General features: G+C 42.3%; 1 protein-coding gene across 3 annotated transcripts in view; it reads left to right on the top strand.

Annotated features, from left to right (window-relative positions):
- The window catches only part of TEX9 (testis expressed 9), a 73,020-nt gene that overhangs the window by 50,211 nt on the left and 7,639 nt on the right, over positions 1–15,170 (top strand). Inside the window, exons 10-12 of one of the 3 annotated variants that reach the window (XM_054716206.1) lie at positions 2,977–3,111; positions 13,567–13,701; positions 14,357–14,434. In XM_054716206.1, the coding sequence (XP_054572181.1) occupies positions 2,977–3,111; positions 13,567–13,701; positions 14,357–14,434 (348 nt within the window). Of the gene's footprint in view, positions 1–2,976; positions 3,112–13,566; positions 13,702–14,356; positions 14,595–15,170 lie in introns of those variants that run through there. The other 2 variants (XM_054716205.1, XM_054716207.1) reach the window with 2 other exon arrangements.

Genomic DNA, 15,170 nt, shown 5'->3' with positions numbered 1-15,170 from the left:
CTGTATCAGTAAAGCTATTGCTACAACATATGTCTGATATTTTGCTGCCTGTGGATTCTTCTAAGATTTTTATGGTTTCCCGTCTTACATTTAAGTTCTTTATCCATTTTGAGTTTATTTTTGTGTATGGTGTAAGTTGGTGGTCTAGTTTAATTTTTTGCAGGTATGTGACCAATTTTCCCAACACCATTTATTGAAGAGACGTCTTGACTCCATTGTATGCTTTTGCCTCCTTTGTCAAATATTAATTGAGCATAATGGCTTGTGTCAATTTCTGGGTTCTCTGTTCTGTTCATTTGATCTATTTCTCTGTTCTTGTGCCAGTAGCAGGCAGTTTTGAGAATCGTGGCTTTATAATATAGCTTGATATCTGGTATTGTGATCCCTCCAACTTTGTTCTTCTTTCTCAAGATTGCTGCACCTATTCGGGGGTTTTTATTCCATATGAATTTTTGGAGAGTTTGTTTTAGGTTTGTGAAATATGCCATTGGTATTTTAATGGGGAGTGCACCAACTCTATAGATGGCTTTGGGTAGTATGAACATTTTAATGATGTTGATTCTACCAATCCATGAACACAGTATATTCTTCTATTTGTTTATCTCTTTTACCTCCTTAGTTAAGTTTATTCCTAGGTATCATAATTTTTTTGCAAGGTAGATGGTTTTTTTTTTAGTTTCTTTTTATCTTGATTTTTAAGGGACGCCACTTTTAATAACTTATCACTCTTTGATATATGTATTGGTACCTCAGCTTTTTTTTTATTTCACAAAATTTTTCTCTAGCAGTATGAAAACTGCTTAATTTTTTGTGACTGTAGATTTACTTTATATTGAGTAACTAGAGGCCCGTTGTACGAAGAGATTCATGCAATAGGCCTTCCTTCCCTTGGCTTCCAGCACCGGTTTTCCTCCAACACCCAGGACCCAGGCCTTTGCTTTTACCAGAGTCTGCCATTTTTGTCTTCACTGAAGACTCCGGTGTCTGCAGTCTTGTATTTGCTGTGGCACTCCACTCCTGTAGATCCCTTTGCCCTCTGCCCTCCCTCTCATAGCAGGCGTTCTGCCCCGCCTGGCCACTCTGTGCCTGGAGCATCTGGGCGGCTGCCATCTTTAGCCTTTCATTTGCATACTCACTCTGATTGGCTGTGGGCTTAGCAGAGGTACGGTCAATTTACATGTTTGTCTATTATTAGGTGAGATTTCAGGATGCAAGCTCTCTCATAACAGTATTGGTATCCTGTCTGCACTTTGTAAAAAGTACTTGAAATGATTGAAAAATGTTTTCAAGTTTTTAATAAGGTTTTTTATTTCTATAGTGGATTTACTTACATAGGAAACTTTATTTCCTACTTTACTATTCTTCTGACTATACTTTTTCTTTTTCACTTCAAGAAAGGGATTGGGCAGTATTGAATCAGGGTTAGGGAGGACATCATGTGTTGAAGGATGGTTTTCATTTTTCTGTGAAGTAGGTTACAAAGTCACCAAGAATTGTGGACTTTGTAGTTAACGAGAGAATCTTTGCTTTTTCTATGTGAACAGTGAGATAAATCAGGCTTGTTCTTAGTGTAAGCTTCCACCAGAAAGCTGTGAAGAAGGCTGGTGATAGCAGATGGTATCCATACACAGTCTGATTTGTTTAGAAACCTACATAAAGAGCAGCATGTGTTTTGTTTTCCCTGTAATTACTTGGAGCCAGGGAGATCAGTTTTCAAATACAGCACAGTGATACAGCCAGGAGAAAAACTTACAAAAGGAAACAGATAACTGTATTTTTAACTCCCTCATTTCAATTCCATATTTATTATGTTCTTTGTAAAAGGCTCTGTACTAGGCATTGCAGGTGATACAAAGAAGATCAAGTGAAGTATTTAAAAATAAAACCCATTCAACTAACATGTCATTAGTGCCTATTATATGCCACCAAAGTTCTGGGAATATATAAATTAGGACAGTTCCTAATTTCTATATTCTGTATCCTCAAGGAGCTTACCCTGTAGTGGGGGAAACAAACAAAATGGATAGATTCAGTTTCATACAACAGGGACTATCATGTATGTATATCAAGATGCTATTGAAGCTCTGAAGAACGGTACTAATCTAACCTGGGAGGATAGTGAGGAAAGTCTTCTGGGAGAAGGTAAAACCATAGTGTATAGTCCTAGCTGTCTTAAAGGGGAGTATGTGCTAGCCAGGTAAAAATGAAGAGTAGGGAGGGATCAGGGCAGAAGGAAAAGCATGAGTGAAGGCTCAGAGGCAAGAAATGTCATGGTGGTTTGGGGGATAGCCAAGTACTGTTGATAATAGCCAAAGTTAACATCTGTGGCAGGAAATGAGATTATGGTGCCAGATTATGGTGGAGTTGGGAGTTTATCCTATATGTTCTTGTTTCTTTTTTGTGTGGCCTACAGATTCTCTGCAACAGCAACTCTTAGAATATTTGCAGAAATGCAGGTCTAAACCCACCCTGATATGTGGAAAATAACCCGTAAGAGCTGTTATTTTTGCATAGAATTGGGATTTCCCTGTAAGGCTAATGTAGAACGCGCTGTACTAAATATTTATTTTTTAAATGTTTGTCAGGTTTACACAAATAGTATTTATGAGTTTGTGTTTTACATTTGGTGTTTTGGGTTGTTACCAAAGGAATAACTGTAGTTATAAAAAGTTGCTTATACAATAGAGGGCATGACTACTGTATCTTGGGATCAATAAAAAGAGGCAGAAAATTCCAAACAAAAAATAATCTGAAAGCTTAATTTGCAACTATATCTTTAAAGATATATTTTTCTAATACCAATTCAGGGTAAGAATTCTCTGAGACCTCTGTCACTCAGTGTTCAGCCTCTGGTGGTGGCATGTGTGTAAAATTTTGAAGAAAGCAAGGAATATGAAATGGAAAATATTGCAGACTAATAGAGGGAACTTACGATATATTTATAAATGTTCCATTCATTTTCTTTTTACTGTACAGGAATTAGAAAATAAAAAAAGACTACAAAAACAAGCTGCCACTACTCAAAGTGCCACGGAGGTTCGCTTGAATAGGGCTCTAGAAGAAGCAGAAAAATGTAAATTGGAGCTAAGTAAATTAAGACAGAATAACAAGGTATGGAAACATGGAAAGGTTTCAGTACTGATCAACTTTGATAGCTTCCTCTTTTATGCAAGAGTCTAAATAGTTTTTTAATTATAATTCTTATTGTCATGGTAAACATTTCTTTTTGGAGAAATACACTCAATATCAGTATGTACATCTTCAGTAAGAATTACATTGCTTGGGCAATTGCTATAATTGGGTGATAGCACAACTCTTTGGAGGATTCATTCACTATTTTCATCCAACATATCTGCCAGACACTTTTCTAATTTTGGGATAAATGAAGAAGAAAAGTCTCTTTCTTTCTCGTTTGTTGTATCCTTCTTTGAGCCTCAATTTTTTAGTATATAATACAAGGGGCTCTTTTACAGGTGACTGGTTCACCTAGAGGGCTCATTAAAACATAGATTGCTGGGCCCCAGCCCAGAGTTTCTGTTTCAGTAGATCTGGGGTAAGGCCTGAGAGTGTGCCATTTTAACAGATTCCCAGGTGATGCTGATGCCACTGGGTCTGAGATAACATTTTGATAACCACTGTTATAGAATTACTAGGGGCCCAGTGCACGAAAATCATGCACTGGGGGTGGGGGGTCCCTCAGCCCAACCTGCCCCCTCTCACATACTGGGACCCCTCAGGGGATGTCCTACTGACAGCTTAGGCCCACTCGCCCGCTCCCCTTGGAGCAGGCCTAAGCCGCAGTCTGGCCTCCCTTTGTGGGAGGCAACCGGGCTGATCAGGGGAAGGCACCAGCCCCATTACCCTGCTGCTGCAGCCATTGCCAGTCACCGCAGCCACCAAGGTGTTTCATCAACTCGGACTCCAGTCCCTTCACCAAGAAAAAATGACAACTTTCTTCAGGCATTTTCAAGATGTGTCTTTCATAGGATATGCATTTCTTTATTTTCATTTTTTATCCTCACCTGAGGATATGTTTCCATTGACTTTTAGAGAATGTGGAAGAGAAAGGGAAAGACAGAGAGAAACATCAAAGTGAGAGGAGCACTTTTGATTGGTTGCCTCCTGTATGAGCCCTGATCTGGGCCCCGGCCAGGGAGGAGCCTGCAACCTAGGTACATGTCCTTGATCAGAATCAACCCAGACCCCGCTGTTGGCAGGTCGAGGCATTATCCACTGAGTCAAACCGGCTAGGGCAGAATATGACATTTCTTAGCCCTCCAGCAGTGGACCTTTGTTTTTTTCTCCAGAAGTGTGGAGGAAAAACCCTAGATCACCTTTTTGGATTCTTATTACCCAAGTTACTAAGAATATTACCAGTGGCATACAGGAAGCTTAGCCAATGTGCAGTCAGAAAAGGTGTTTCCTCTATAGGTCACACCAATCGCGGGCTGGGCCCTGGCCGAAGCTTCAGGCCTGGGCAGGGGCCCTCCAGCTCCCTCTAATCGCTGGCTCCGCCCCTGCCCAGGCTGAAAGCGGCCTTGGGCAGGGGACTCCCAGCTCCCTGAGATCGCAGGCTCCGCTCCTGCCCAGAGCAGGGGACCCCCAGCTCCCTGTGATCACCAGCTCCGTCCCTGTCCAGGACTGCCCAGACCGAAAGCGGCCTTGGGCAGGGGACTCCCAGCTCCCTGCGATTGCAGGCTTTTGGCCCTGGGCAGGAGCAGACCCCCAGCTCCCTGCGATCTCAGGTTCTGCCCCTGTCCAGGCCTGCCCAGACTGAAAGCCTCTGGCCGAGGCTTTTGGCCTTGGGCAGGGGACCCCCAGCTCCCTGTGATCGCAGGCTCTGCTCCTGCCCCCTCGTTCTGATGGCAGGCTTGGCCCTGCCCAGGAGCCCCTTGGCTCAGGCCCTTCCCAGGCTGCTCTGGGCCCACTCAGCCTTAACTCACAGTGACCTAAGTGCCAGGATGTTCCTGGGACACAGGCGCTGGGCGCCTATATATGCAAATTAACCATCTTTTTTGGGTTAATTTGGATACTCACTCTGATTGGCTATGGGCATAGCGAAGGTACTGTCAATTTACATGTTTGTCTATTATTAGGTAAGATTGTGAGAATATTCTTGGTATTCCCAGTATCTAACAAATGATTGCCATAGAATTACCATTTAATTCCTAAAATATCTGTTGAATAAATGAAGACTCAAATATTGATGTGTGTGAAAACATTTTGTACACTATAAAATATTAGCTATAGTTTTTGGTTCTGTGTCAAGCGGAAAGTTTTGCTCCATTGAAATCTCTCTCTTAGGACAATATTTAACAACTAGAGGCCTGGTGCATGAAATTCGTGCATGGGGGTGGTGTGTCCCTCAGCCCAGCCTACACCCTCTCCAATCTGACATCCCTCTCACAATCCAGGATTGCTGGCTCCCAACTGCTTGCCTGCATGCCTTCCTGTGATTGCCCCTAACGGCTTCTGCCTGCCAGTCTGATCACCCCCTAACTACTGCCCTGCCAGCCTGATTGATGCCTAATTGCTCCCCTGCCAGCCTGATTGCTCCTAACTGCCCTCCCCTGCAGGCCTGGTCACCCCTAACTGCCCTCCCCTGAAGGCCTGGTCACCCCTAACTGCCCTCCCCTGAAGGCCTGGTCACCCCTAACTGCCCTCTCCTGCAGGCCTGGTCTTCCCCAACTGCCCTCCCCTGCTGGCCTGATCGCCCACAACTGCCCTCCCTTGCAGGCCTGGTCCCTCCCAACTGCCCTCCCCTGATGGCCATCTTGTGGCGGCCATCTTGTGGCGGCCATCTTGTGTCCATATGGGGGCAGCCATCTTTGACCACATGGGGAAGCCATCTTGTGTTGGAGTGATGATCAATTTGCATATTACTCTTTTATTAGTTAGGATAGAGGCCTGGTGCACAAGTTGGGGCCAGCTGGTTTGCCCTGAAGGGTGTCCTGGATCAGGGTGGGGGTTCCCTTGGGGAATGGGGCAGCCTGGGTGAGGGGCCTATGGTGGTTTGCAGGTTGGCCACACACCCCCGGCGACCCAAGTGGAGGCCCTGGTATCTGGGATTTATATATCTTCTATAATTGAAACTTTGTAGTCTTAAGCGGAGACCTGGGCTGACCAGGCTGGGTGGGAAGCTTGGCTTCCTCCATCGCCAGGGGCAACCCAAGCCTACTGCTCTCTCCAGCTCCATGGCTGCCACCATTTTTGTTGGGATTTATTTATCTTCTACAATTGAAACTTTGTAGCCTTGAGTGGAGGCCAGGGCTGTCAGGAGCGGGCAGGAAGCTTGGCTTCCTTCATCACTGGGGGCAACCCAAGCCTCCTGCTTGCTCCAGCTCTTTGGCCACTGCCATATTTGTTGGGTTAATTTGCATACTTGTTCCTGATTGGCTGGTGGGCATGGCTTGTGGGCATAGCAGAGGTATGGTCAATTTGCATGTTTCTATTTTATTAGATAGGATGGGTTGGGTGATGAAATTAGGAGCTAAACCCATTACATAAAATGATATATTTTAGATTAAATTAACATAACATAGGGCATTGAACAAAACTGATCTTGGTAAGTCCTCCAAGTTGAATAGAGGCAAATATGTTGCAGTGACTATAGAGTTTTAAGATGTCTTCTGCAAGATAGTTTATACTGTATGCACTTACTATGTTCATATTTAAGAGCTTATAATGATGGCATGATGATGGGGATTTATCAATAGAAGTCATTAAATGAACAAATTAGGAAGTCTACAGACTTACCAGTAATTAGCATGTTATTACAGTACTAGAGGCCTGGTGCACAAAATTCATGCAATGGGGGTTGGGGGAGGTGTCCCTCAGCCTAGCCTGCGCCCTCTTGCAGTCCAGGACTGCTTGGGGGATGCCAGGGATCAGGCCTAAGCCGGCAGTTGGACGTCTCTCTCGCAATCCAGGATCCTCGCTCCTTTTTGCCTGCCTGCTCGCTCCTTACCACTCGGCTCGCTCCTCCTTAGTGCTGCTGCGGAGGTGGGAGAGGCTCCCGCCACTGGCTGCTGCTTGCCAGCCGTTAGCCCGGCTTTTGGCTGAGTGGCTGCTCCCTCTGTGGGAACGCACTGACCACCAGGCGGCAGCTCCTTCATTAAGCATCTGCCCTTGGTGGTCAGTACGCATCATAGCAACCAGTCATTCTGCCGTAATGGTTGCTGAGGCTTTTATTATATAGACTAGAGGCCCTATGCACAAAATCCTTCATAGCCCCGGCTGCTGCCTCGGCCCTCGCAGCCCCGGCTTCGTCCAGAAGGTCGTACAGATGGTTGTTCTGCTGTTCGGCCATTCGGTCGATTTGCATATTATGCGTTTATTATTATAGATTATTTTTAATTTGGTGCATTCTAAAGGAAGTCTGAAAAAAATGAAGTGAAATAACCAATTATGTCAGGATTTGCTATTTCTGGTTATAGATTTGATTTTTATTTTAGCATACACATTAAACAAGTAGAAAGTAAAAATTGCTTCCATGACAACAGACGAGTCTCCTAATTATAGCCAGCCATTTTGCAAGTTTAAGTAATGACCTGGTATGTGAACAACTTAGTATAAAACCATCAACTTTATATAAACAACTTAGATGTATTAAAGACAAACGTCCGACCCCAGGACTGCATTATGGGTGAGCAATTTAAACAATGGAATGACATTTTGTTTGTATATTACTGCGTATTTACTATCAAGTTTTCTTCCAGGCATTTCATGGCTTTTGGTCTTAGATTTAAGTCTTTAACCCATTTTGAATTAATTTTTGTGGGTGGTGTAAGATAGGTGACTAGTTTCATTCTTTTTTCCCATTGTGTATTCTTGGCTTCCTTGTCAAGTATTAGTTGATTTTATGTGCATGGGTTATTTCTGGACACTAGATTCTATTCTTTTGGTTTACATTTTCTGTTTTTATGCAATACCATACTATTTTGATTTTTACAGCTTTATATGTAGTTTGAAATCAGGAAGTGTGATGCCTCCAGTTTGTTGTTCTTTCTGAGGATTTGCTTTGTCACTTTGGTATCTTTTGTGGTCCCATATAAATTTTAGGATTGTTTTTTCTATATCTGTAACAACTGTCATTGGAATCTTGATAGAGAGTTGCATTGATTTGATAGGTGGCTTTGGTAATACGAACATTTTAATAATACTAATTCTTCCCATTTTCTTGTCTCTTCTTTGATAACTTTTATCAATGTCTTATAGTTTTCAGTGTACAGATCTTTCACCTCCTTGGTTAAGTTTATTCTTAAGTATTTTTTTTTTTTTGATGCAGTTTGTAAAGGGGATTGTTTTATTTCTTTCATAGATAATTATTAGTCTATAGAATGATTACTGATATTTTAATGTTAATTTTGTATCCTGCAATGTGAGTTTGTTGATTAGATCTTAACAGTTTTTTTGTGGAGTTTTTAGGATTTTTTCCATATAAAATCATGTAATGAACAAATAGACAATTTTACTCCTTTCTTTCCAATCCTGATGCCTTTTTTTTTTTTTTTCTTGCCTGATTACTGTAGCTAGGATTTCTGGTACTGTGTTGAATGGGAGTGGTAAGAGTGGGCACTCTTGTCTTGTTCCTGATCTTAGAGGAAAAGCTTTCAACCTTGTACCATTTAGTATGATGTTAACTATGGACTTGCCATATATGGCCTGTTATTATGTTGAGGTATGTTCCTTCTAAACCTAATCTGTTGAGTTTTTATTATGAACAGATGTTGAATTTTGTCAAATGTTTTTCAGTGTCTGTTGAGATGAGCATGTGATTATTTTCCTTTATTCTCTTAACTAGAGGCCCAGTGCATGAAAATTCATGCACTGTTAGGGGGGCTCCCTCAGCCTGGCCTGCCCCCCTCACAGTCTGGGAGCCCTCAAGGGCAGGAGGTGACCAGACAATCAGGGGAAGGCAATGCCCCCATCACACCTCTGCTGCTGCCACTGCTGGCAGCACAAGCCTTGGCCGGCCTTGGTTACCTGTGCCTCAGGCCGGCCCTGGGTGGCTGGGGGTCTGAGAGGAATGGAGGACTCTGGAGGCAGGCGCATGGGCCCGGCCTTGCCACTTACCTGCCGCCCCGGCGAGACTGAGGGGACTTGGCGCCTCCATCTTTGAGGGCATGGCAGTCAATTAGCATATTCCCTCCTTATTGGCTGTAGGTGTCGCCATCTTTGAGGGCGAGGCAGTCAATTAGCATATTCTCTCCTTATTGGCTGTGGGCGCTGCCATCTTCGCGACGGCATGAGGGTCGATTAGCACATTCCCTCTATTACATAGGATGTGTTGTGTTACATTCATTTTCATGTGTTGAATCATCCTTGCAAATCCAGCAATAAATCCCACATGGTGTATAATTTTTTTCATGTGCTGTGGAAATCAGTTTGCTATTATTTTGTTGAAGATTCTTGCATCAATATTCATTAGGGATAGTGGTCTGTAGTTTTATTGCAGTATCTTTGTCTGGCTTTGGTATCAGGTTAACCCTTTGCACTCGCTTGTTTTTTCTCGATTCCTTTATTCTAATGCTAACCATGTCGAGTCACACTCGACATACGAGTGCAAAAGGTTAATAATGCTGGCCTCATAGATTGAGTTTGGAATTGTTTTGTCCTCTTCCATGTTTGGAAGAATTTGAGGACAGTTGGTGTTACTTCTTTTAATGTTTCGTAGAATTCACCAGTAAAGGCATCTGATATTGAGCTATCTGATTACTGTTTCAGTCTCCTTATCAGTCATAGGTCTGTTCACATGTCCTATTTCTTCATCATTAAGTTGTAGTAGGTTGTGAGTTTCTAGCAATTTATCCATTTCATCTAGGTTATCCGATTTGTTGGTATTCATAGTATTATCTTATGATCCTTTGTATTTCTGGGATATCATGTTGTAATGTCCCTCTCTAATTTCTGACATTATTTGAGCCTTCTCTTTTCTTGGTAAAGGTGTGTCAGTTTTATTGTTTTTTTTCCTAGAACCAACTCTTGATATCATTGATTTTTCTACACTATTTTTCTATTATATATTCATTAACTCTGCTTTAATTTTTATTATTTCCAATCTTAAAATAACTTTGGGTGTAATTCTTTTTCTAGTTTCATAAATTATAAAGTTGATTTAAGATCATCTTTTTTAAATGTATTTACAGCTATAAATTTCTCTTAGAACTTTTTTCACTGTATCCCGTAAGTTTTGGTATGTTGTATTTTCATTATAATTTGCCTGAAGTTTTTTCCTAAATTCCCTTGATTTTTTTGGCCCATTGGTTGCTTAAGTCCCACATGTTTGTAGCTACTGCAGCTTTCCTTCTGCAATTGATTTCTATTTCATTATATGAAAAGGAAAGATACCTATTATAATTTACTAAGATTTGTTAGTGGCCTAATGATTGGAGAATGTTCCATGTATATTTGAGAAAAATGTTGGGTGGAATGTTCTGAATATGTCTATTATTATGTCTTGGTGATTTAGAGTGTTACTGTTCCCTTAATCTTCTGATTGTACTATCCATTATTGAAGTCTCCTATTATTACAGAGCTCTCTATTTCTCCTACCAGTTCTGTTGATGTTTGCTTCATATACTTAGGAGCTCTGATATTTGTGCATATCCTATCTAATAAAAGAGTAATATGCAAATTCACCATCACTCCAACACAAGCCACTCCCACATGGTCAAAGATGGCTGCCCCCATGTGGACACAAGATGGCCGGCAGGGGAGGGCTGTTGTGGGCGATCAGGCCAGCAGGTGAGGGCAGTTAGGGGTGACCGGGTCGGCAGAGGTGGGCAGTTGGGGGGATCAGGCCTGCAGGGGAGGGCAGTTGGTGACGACCAGGCCGGCAGAGGAGGGCAGTTAGGATCAACCAGGGTGGCAAGGGAGGGCAGCTATGGGTGACCGGGCCAGCAGGGGAGAGCAGTTGTGGGCGACCAGGCCTGCAGGGGAGGACAGTTAGGGGCAATCAGGCCTGCAGGGGAGTGGTTAGGGGGTGATCAGGCTGGCAGGCAGAAGCGGTTAGGGGCAATCAAGCAGGTGAACAGTTGGGAGCTAGCAGTCCTGGATTGAGAGAGAGATGTACAACTGCCCGTTTAGGCCCAATTGCACCAGGATCGGGTCTAACTGGGTAGTCAGACATCCCTTGAGGGGTCCCAGACTGGAGAGGGCACACTGTATATTTATAATATTTATAATTGTTGTAGTGCCTTAATGAACTAACACTTTTATCATAATACTAGAGGCCCAGTGCACGAAATTCGTGCACGGGCAGGGGGGGGGGGTGGCCCTCAGCCCAGCCTGCACCCTCTCCAATCTGGGACCCCTTGAGGGATGTCTGACTGCCCGACATCCCTCTCACAATCCAAGACTGCTGGCTCCCAACCACTTGCCTGCCTCTGTCTGACTGCCCCTAACTGCTTCTGCCTGCCAGCCTGATCACCCCAAACCACTCCCCTGCCAGCCTGATCGACACCTAACTGCTCCCAGGCCAGCCCGATTGCCCCTAACTGTCCTCACCTGCCATCCTGGTCATCCCTAACTTGCCTTCCCTGCCAGTCTGGTTGCCCCTAACTGTCCACCCCTGCAGGCCTGGTCGCCCCCAACTGCCATCCCTTGCTGGCCCGGTCACCCCTAACTGCCCTCCCTTGGCAGCCTATCACCCCTAACAGCCCTCCCCTGCAGACCTGGTTCCCCCAACTGCCCTCCCCTGCCGGCCCAGTCACCCCTAACTGCCCTCCTGCTTGCCTGATTGCCCATAACTGCCCTCCCTGCAGGCCTGGTCCCCCCCACAACTGCCCTCCTCTTCTGGCCTGATCAACCCTAACTGCCCACAGTTCCCAGCTCCCCTGCTGGCCATCTTGTGGCGGCCATCTTGTGTCTTGGAGTTATGGTCAATTTGCATATCACTCATTATATAGGAAGGATAATGTCCTTTTTTGTCTTGTAACTGTTTTGCCTGATATTATTAGAGCCACACCTATTCTCTTTTGGTTACTATTCCATGGAATATCTTTTTGCATTCTTTCATTTTCAATCTATATATGTCTTTAGATTGAAAGTGAATCTCTTGTAGACAGCTTATAGTTGGTCCTATTTTTTTTAACCCATTCTTCTAGTATATGGGGAATTTAATTCATTTACATTTCACATTATTACTAACAGGGAAGAACTTCCTGTTGCCATTTTAATTTTTTTTCTCTATGTCTTAATGTGCCTTAGATGTATTTTATTCCTCTGCCCATAATCTCTTGCCCCTGGGCACCTGTGGTTCTGCACACCCCCTTCAGTCCTCATGTCCAGCAGTGCCCACCACTGCTTTCAGCAGCCTCCAACCTAATATTCAGACTACGCCACCATTCCATCCGGTGAGACGAAACAGTCCCTAAGGCAGCCCTCATATAAGTCAGAACATCAAACCAAGTTCTGTTCTTGTTCTTTCCCTCCCAAGCGAGGAGCTGGGAATTGAGAGGCTTCGTGCACTGTGCTGGGGAGGGTGAGGTGAACATAAATGCAGTGACATTTCCTAGTATTTTGAATGTGGTTCTTGCTTGGTTGCTCCTGCTTACTTGGCTTCTAGAGTTCTCACAATGCTCCAATAATGTGTGTGCTGTATATTCAGTGTTTCCATGGGAGTTCCTTGGAGAACAAGTGCCCTGGAGTTTCCTACTCTGCCATCTTGCTGACATCACTATTTAAAAAAAAAAAGTTTTAAAGTCATATTTACTATTTTATCACATTACTATTGCTGTTACTCGTTTTTTCTTTATGTGTATGTAGATTCAGATTTCCTTCTGGTGTCATTTTCCTTTTGCATGGAAGACTTCCTTCAACTTTGTTTTAAGTATAGCAGGTCAAATAATGTAATTTCATTCAATGTTGTTTTGTTATAATGTTGATGATATGCCATAGGAACTTGTTTGTATTGAAATTGATTTCATTATATATAGTTTCTCTGACATTAAGTAAAATAATCTACGATGCTAAGTGAGGACTTACTATATAACATCTTCCAGTACTTAGTAACTTCTAACCTGTCTCACTTGTCATGGGCAGTGGCTGCACATGGTTATTTAGGTGTCGGCCAAGTATTAGAGGCAAATATACATGCAGATTTCTAGGACTCCATTCTTTCCAAGATTTCCCATGGATAAGACTGGTATTTCTGACTTGAGGTCTATCCCCAGTGAACTCATGAACTGGAAAGTACTCTCAACCAATATGCTTCCATTTTTTTCAAGAATCCTACCACCTCCACTTTGCTATTGATTACTCACCTACATCTTCAAATATTTTTAAAATTGTGTCCAGAGTTTATATCTGCTAATATCTGGAGAGTTGATTCAATACAAGCTACTTTACTATTACTGGAATATAACAGAATTGTTATTTCAAAAACGTTTTTTAAAATGTGAGAGACTTGAATATCATTAAAAGTTATCAAAGTTACAGTAATTTAGTAATGCAAATAAAACTATCCACCAAAAATGTTGTATTTCAGTTCATTATAGTTTTTATAATCTTTTTCTATTAAAAGACTGAAAAAAGTATATATGGAACTTTTTTTTTCTTTTATAGGATATAGCAAGTGAAGAACACAAAAAAATTGAAGCATTAAAATCAGAAAACAAGAAGCTAGAAAAACAAAAAGGAGAATTAATGATGGGGTTCAAGAAACAATTAAAATTAATTGATGTTTTAAAAAGGCAGAAGGTGAGTGTACATTAAAAAGAAAACCCATAGATATTATTTGGAACTCCCTCCTAAAGTATTTACTAGTATTTGTACTTCAGGTATTTTTTTTAACATGCTTAGGCACAAAAGTTTATATAAGATTTATTTGTAATGTGTCATCCAAGAAAGTGGATATTTTTGTGCAAGTAAATTAGTAATGTGGAAAATGGGACTGGTAAATACTGAATGGGTACTTCCTAAATAAAGAATGTACAATATACAAGAATAACTTATCTTAGGGGATTGTATTGCCTCTTGAAGAGTGAAAATTGATTCCAAATCACTATTGTTCCATTCTCTACATGAGTCACCTGGTAGTGAGAAGATATGAATTTGTGGTTCTGCCTCTTCTCCTTTTTGCAAAGGTTAGGTTAAGGTATTAAACTATTATTGAATTGTCTTCCAACAGTTAATTGGTACAATACCACCACTAGACAAATAGGCTTTTATAGGCTGACTCTTGAATGTAATTACTGTTTCATATATCACGTTTATTGGAATTAGAGTACAGATTCCTACAACAGAGCTTATAATTTGACAGCACTTGACACACTTTTACAAACTTCCTGTTGTTGTGTGGTTTATTCTTAATACTAAAGTAAACGTCTTCATATTAATTTTTTTAAAAACACAGATGCATATTGAAGCTGCCAAGATGCTGTCTTTCACTGAAGAGGAATTTATGAAGGCACTTGATTGGGGAAATTCTTAAGTGGAGTATTTTAGTTAGTGTTTATAACTAAGTGTGTGATGGATATACATTTTATCTAGCTCAAGTTATAATGGTTTGAATTATTTTTACTCTTAAGAAATAAGTTTATCTGAGAGAAATTCTGTTCTAAGTTCTTGACAAATAAAGCACTTTGAAATTCCTCACCCTTTACTTTTCTCCTCCCTTATAGTAGACAGAAAAGGATGCTTTACTTACACTAAAATGAATGTTTAAAAAATAAACTGTATAGATTCGTTTGCTAAGGCTGCCCTAAGAACCACAGACTTGATGGCTTAAACAACAGAAACTGTCTCACAGTTCTGGAAGTCTGAGGGCTGTCTGCTCCCCAGGATGTCACATGCTCAGAAAATTAAAGATTAATTTAAAATTTAAGATTAGTTAAACCCAAATTAATCCTATATAATAAAGAGGTAATATGCAAATTGACTATCACTCCAGCACACAAGATGGCCGCCCCCATGTGAACACAAGATGGCCAGCAGGGGAGGGGAGGGCAGTTGTGGGCAATCAAGCCAGCAGGGGAGGGTAGTTGGGAGGGACTAGGCCTGCAAGGGAGGGGGCAGTTGGGGGGGTCAGGCCTGCAGGGGAGGGCAGTTAGGGGTGACCAGGTCAGCAGCGGAGAGTAGTTAGGGGCGACCAGGCCAGCAGGCGAGGGCAGTTGGGGGCAACCAGGCCTGCAGGGACGGGCAGTTAGGAGTGACCAGGCCATCAGGGG

Source organism: Eptesicus fuscus, chromosome 5 (genome assembly GCF_027574615.1).
Source record: "Eptesicus fuscus isolate TK198812 chromosome 5, DD_ASM_mEF_20220401, whole genome shotgun sequence".
Classification (NCBI taxonomy): domain Eukaryota; kingdom Metazoa; phylum Chordata; class Mammalia; order Chiroptera; family Vespertilionidae; genus Eptesicus; species Eptesicus fuscus.
Note: the sequence above shows the minus strand (reverse complement) of the source record. Positions and strands in the feature narration are given on the sequence as shown.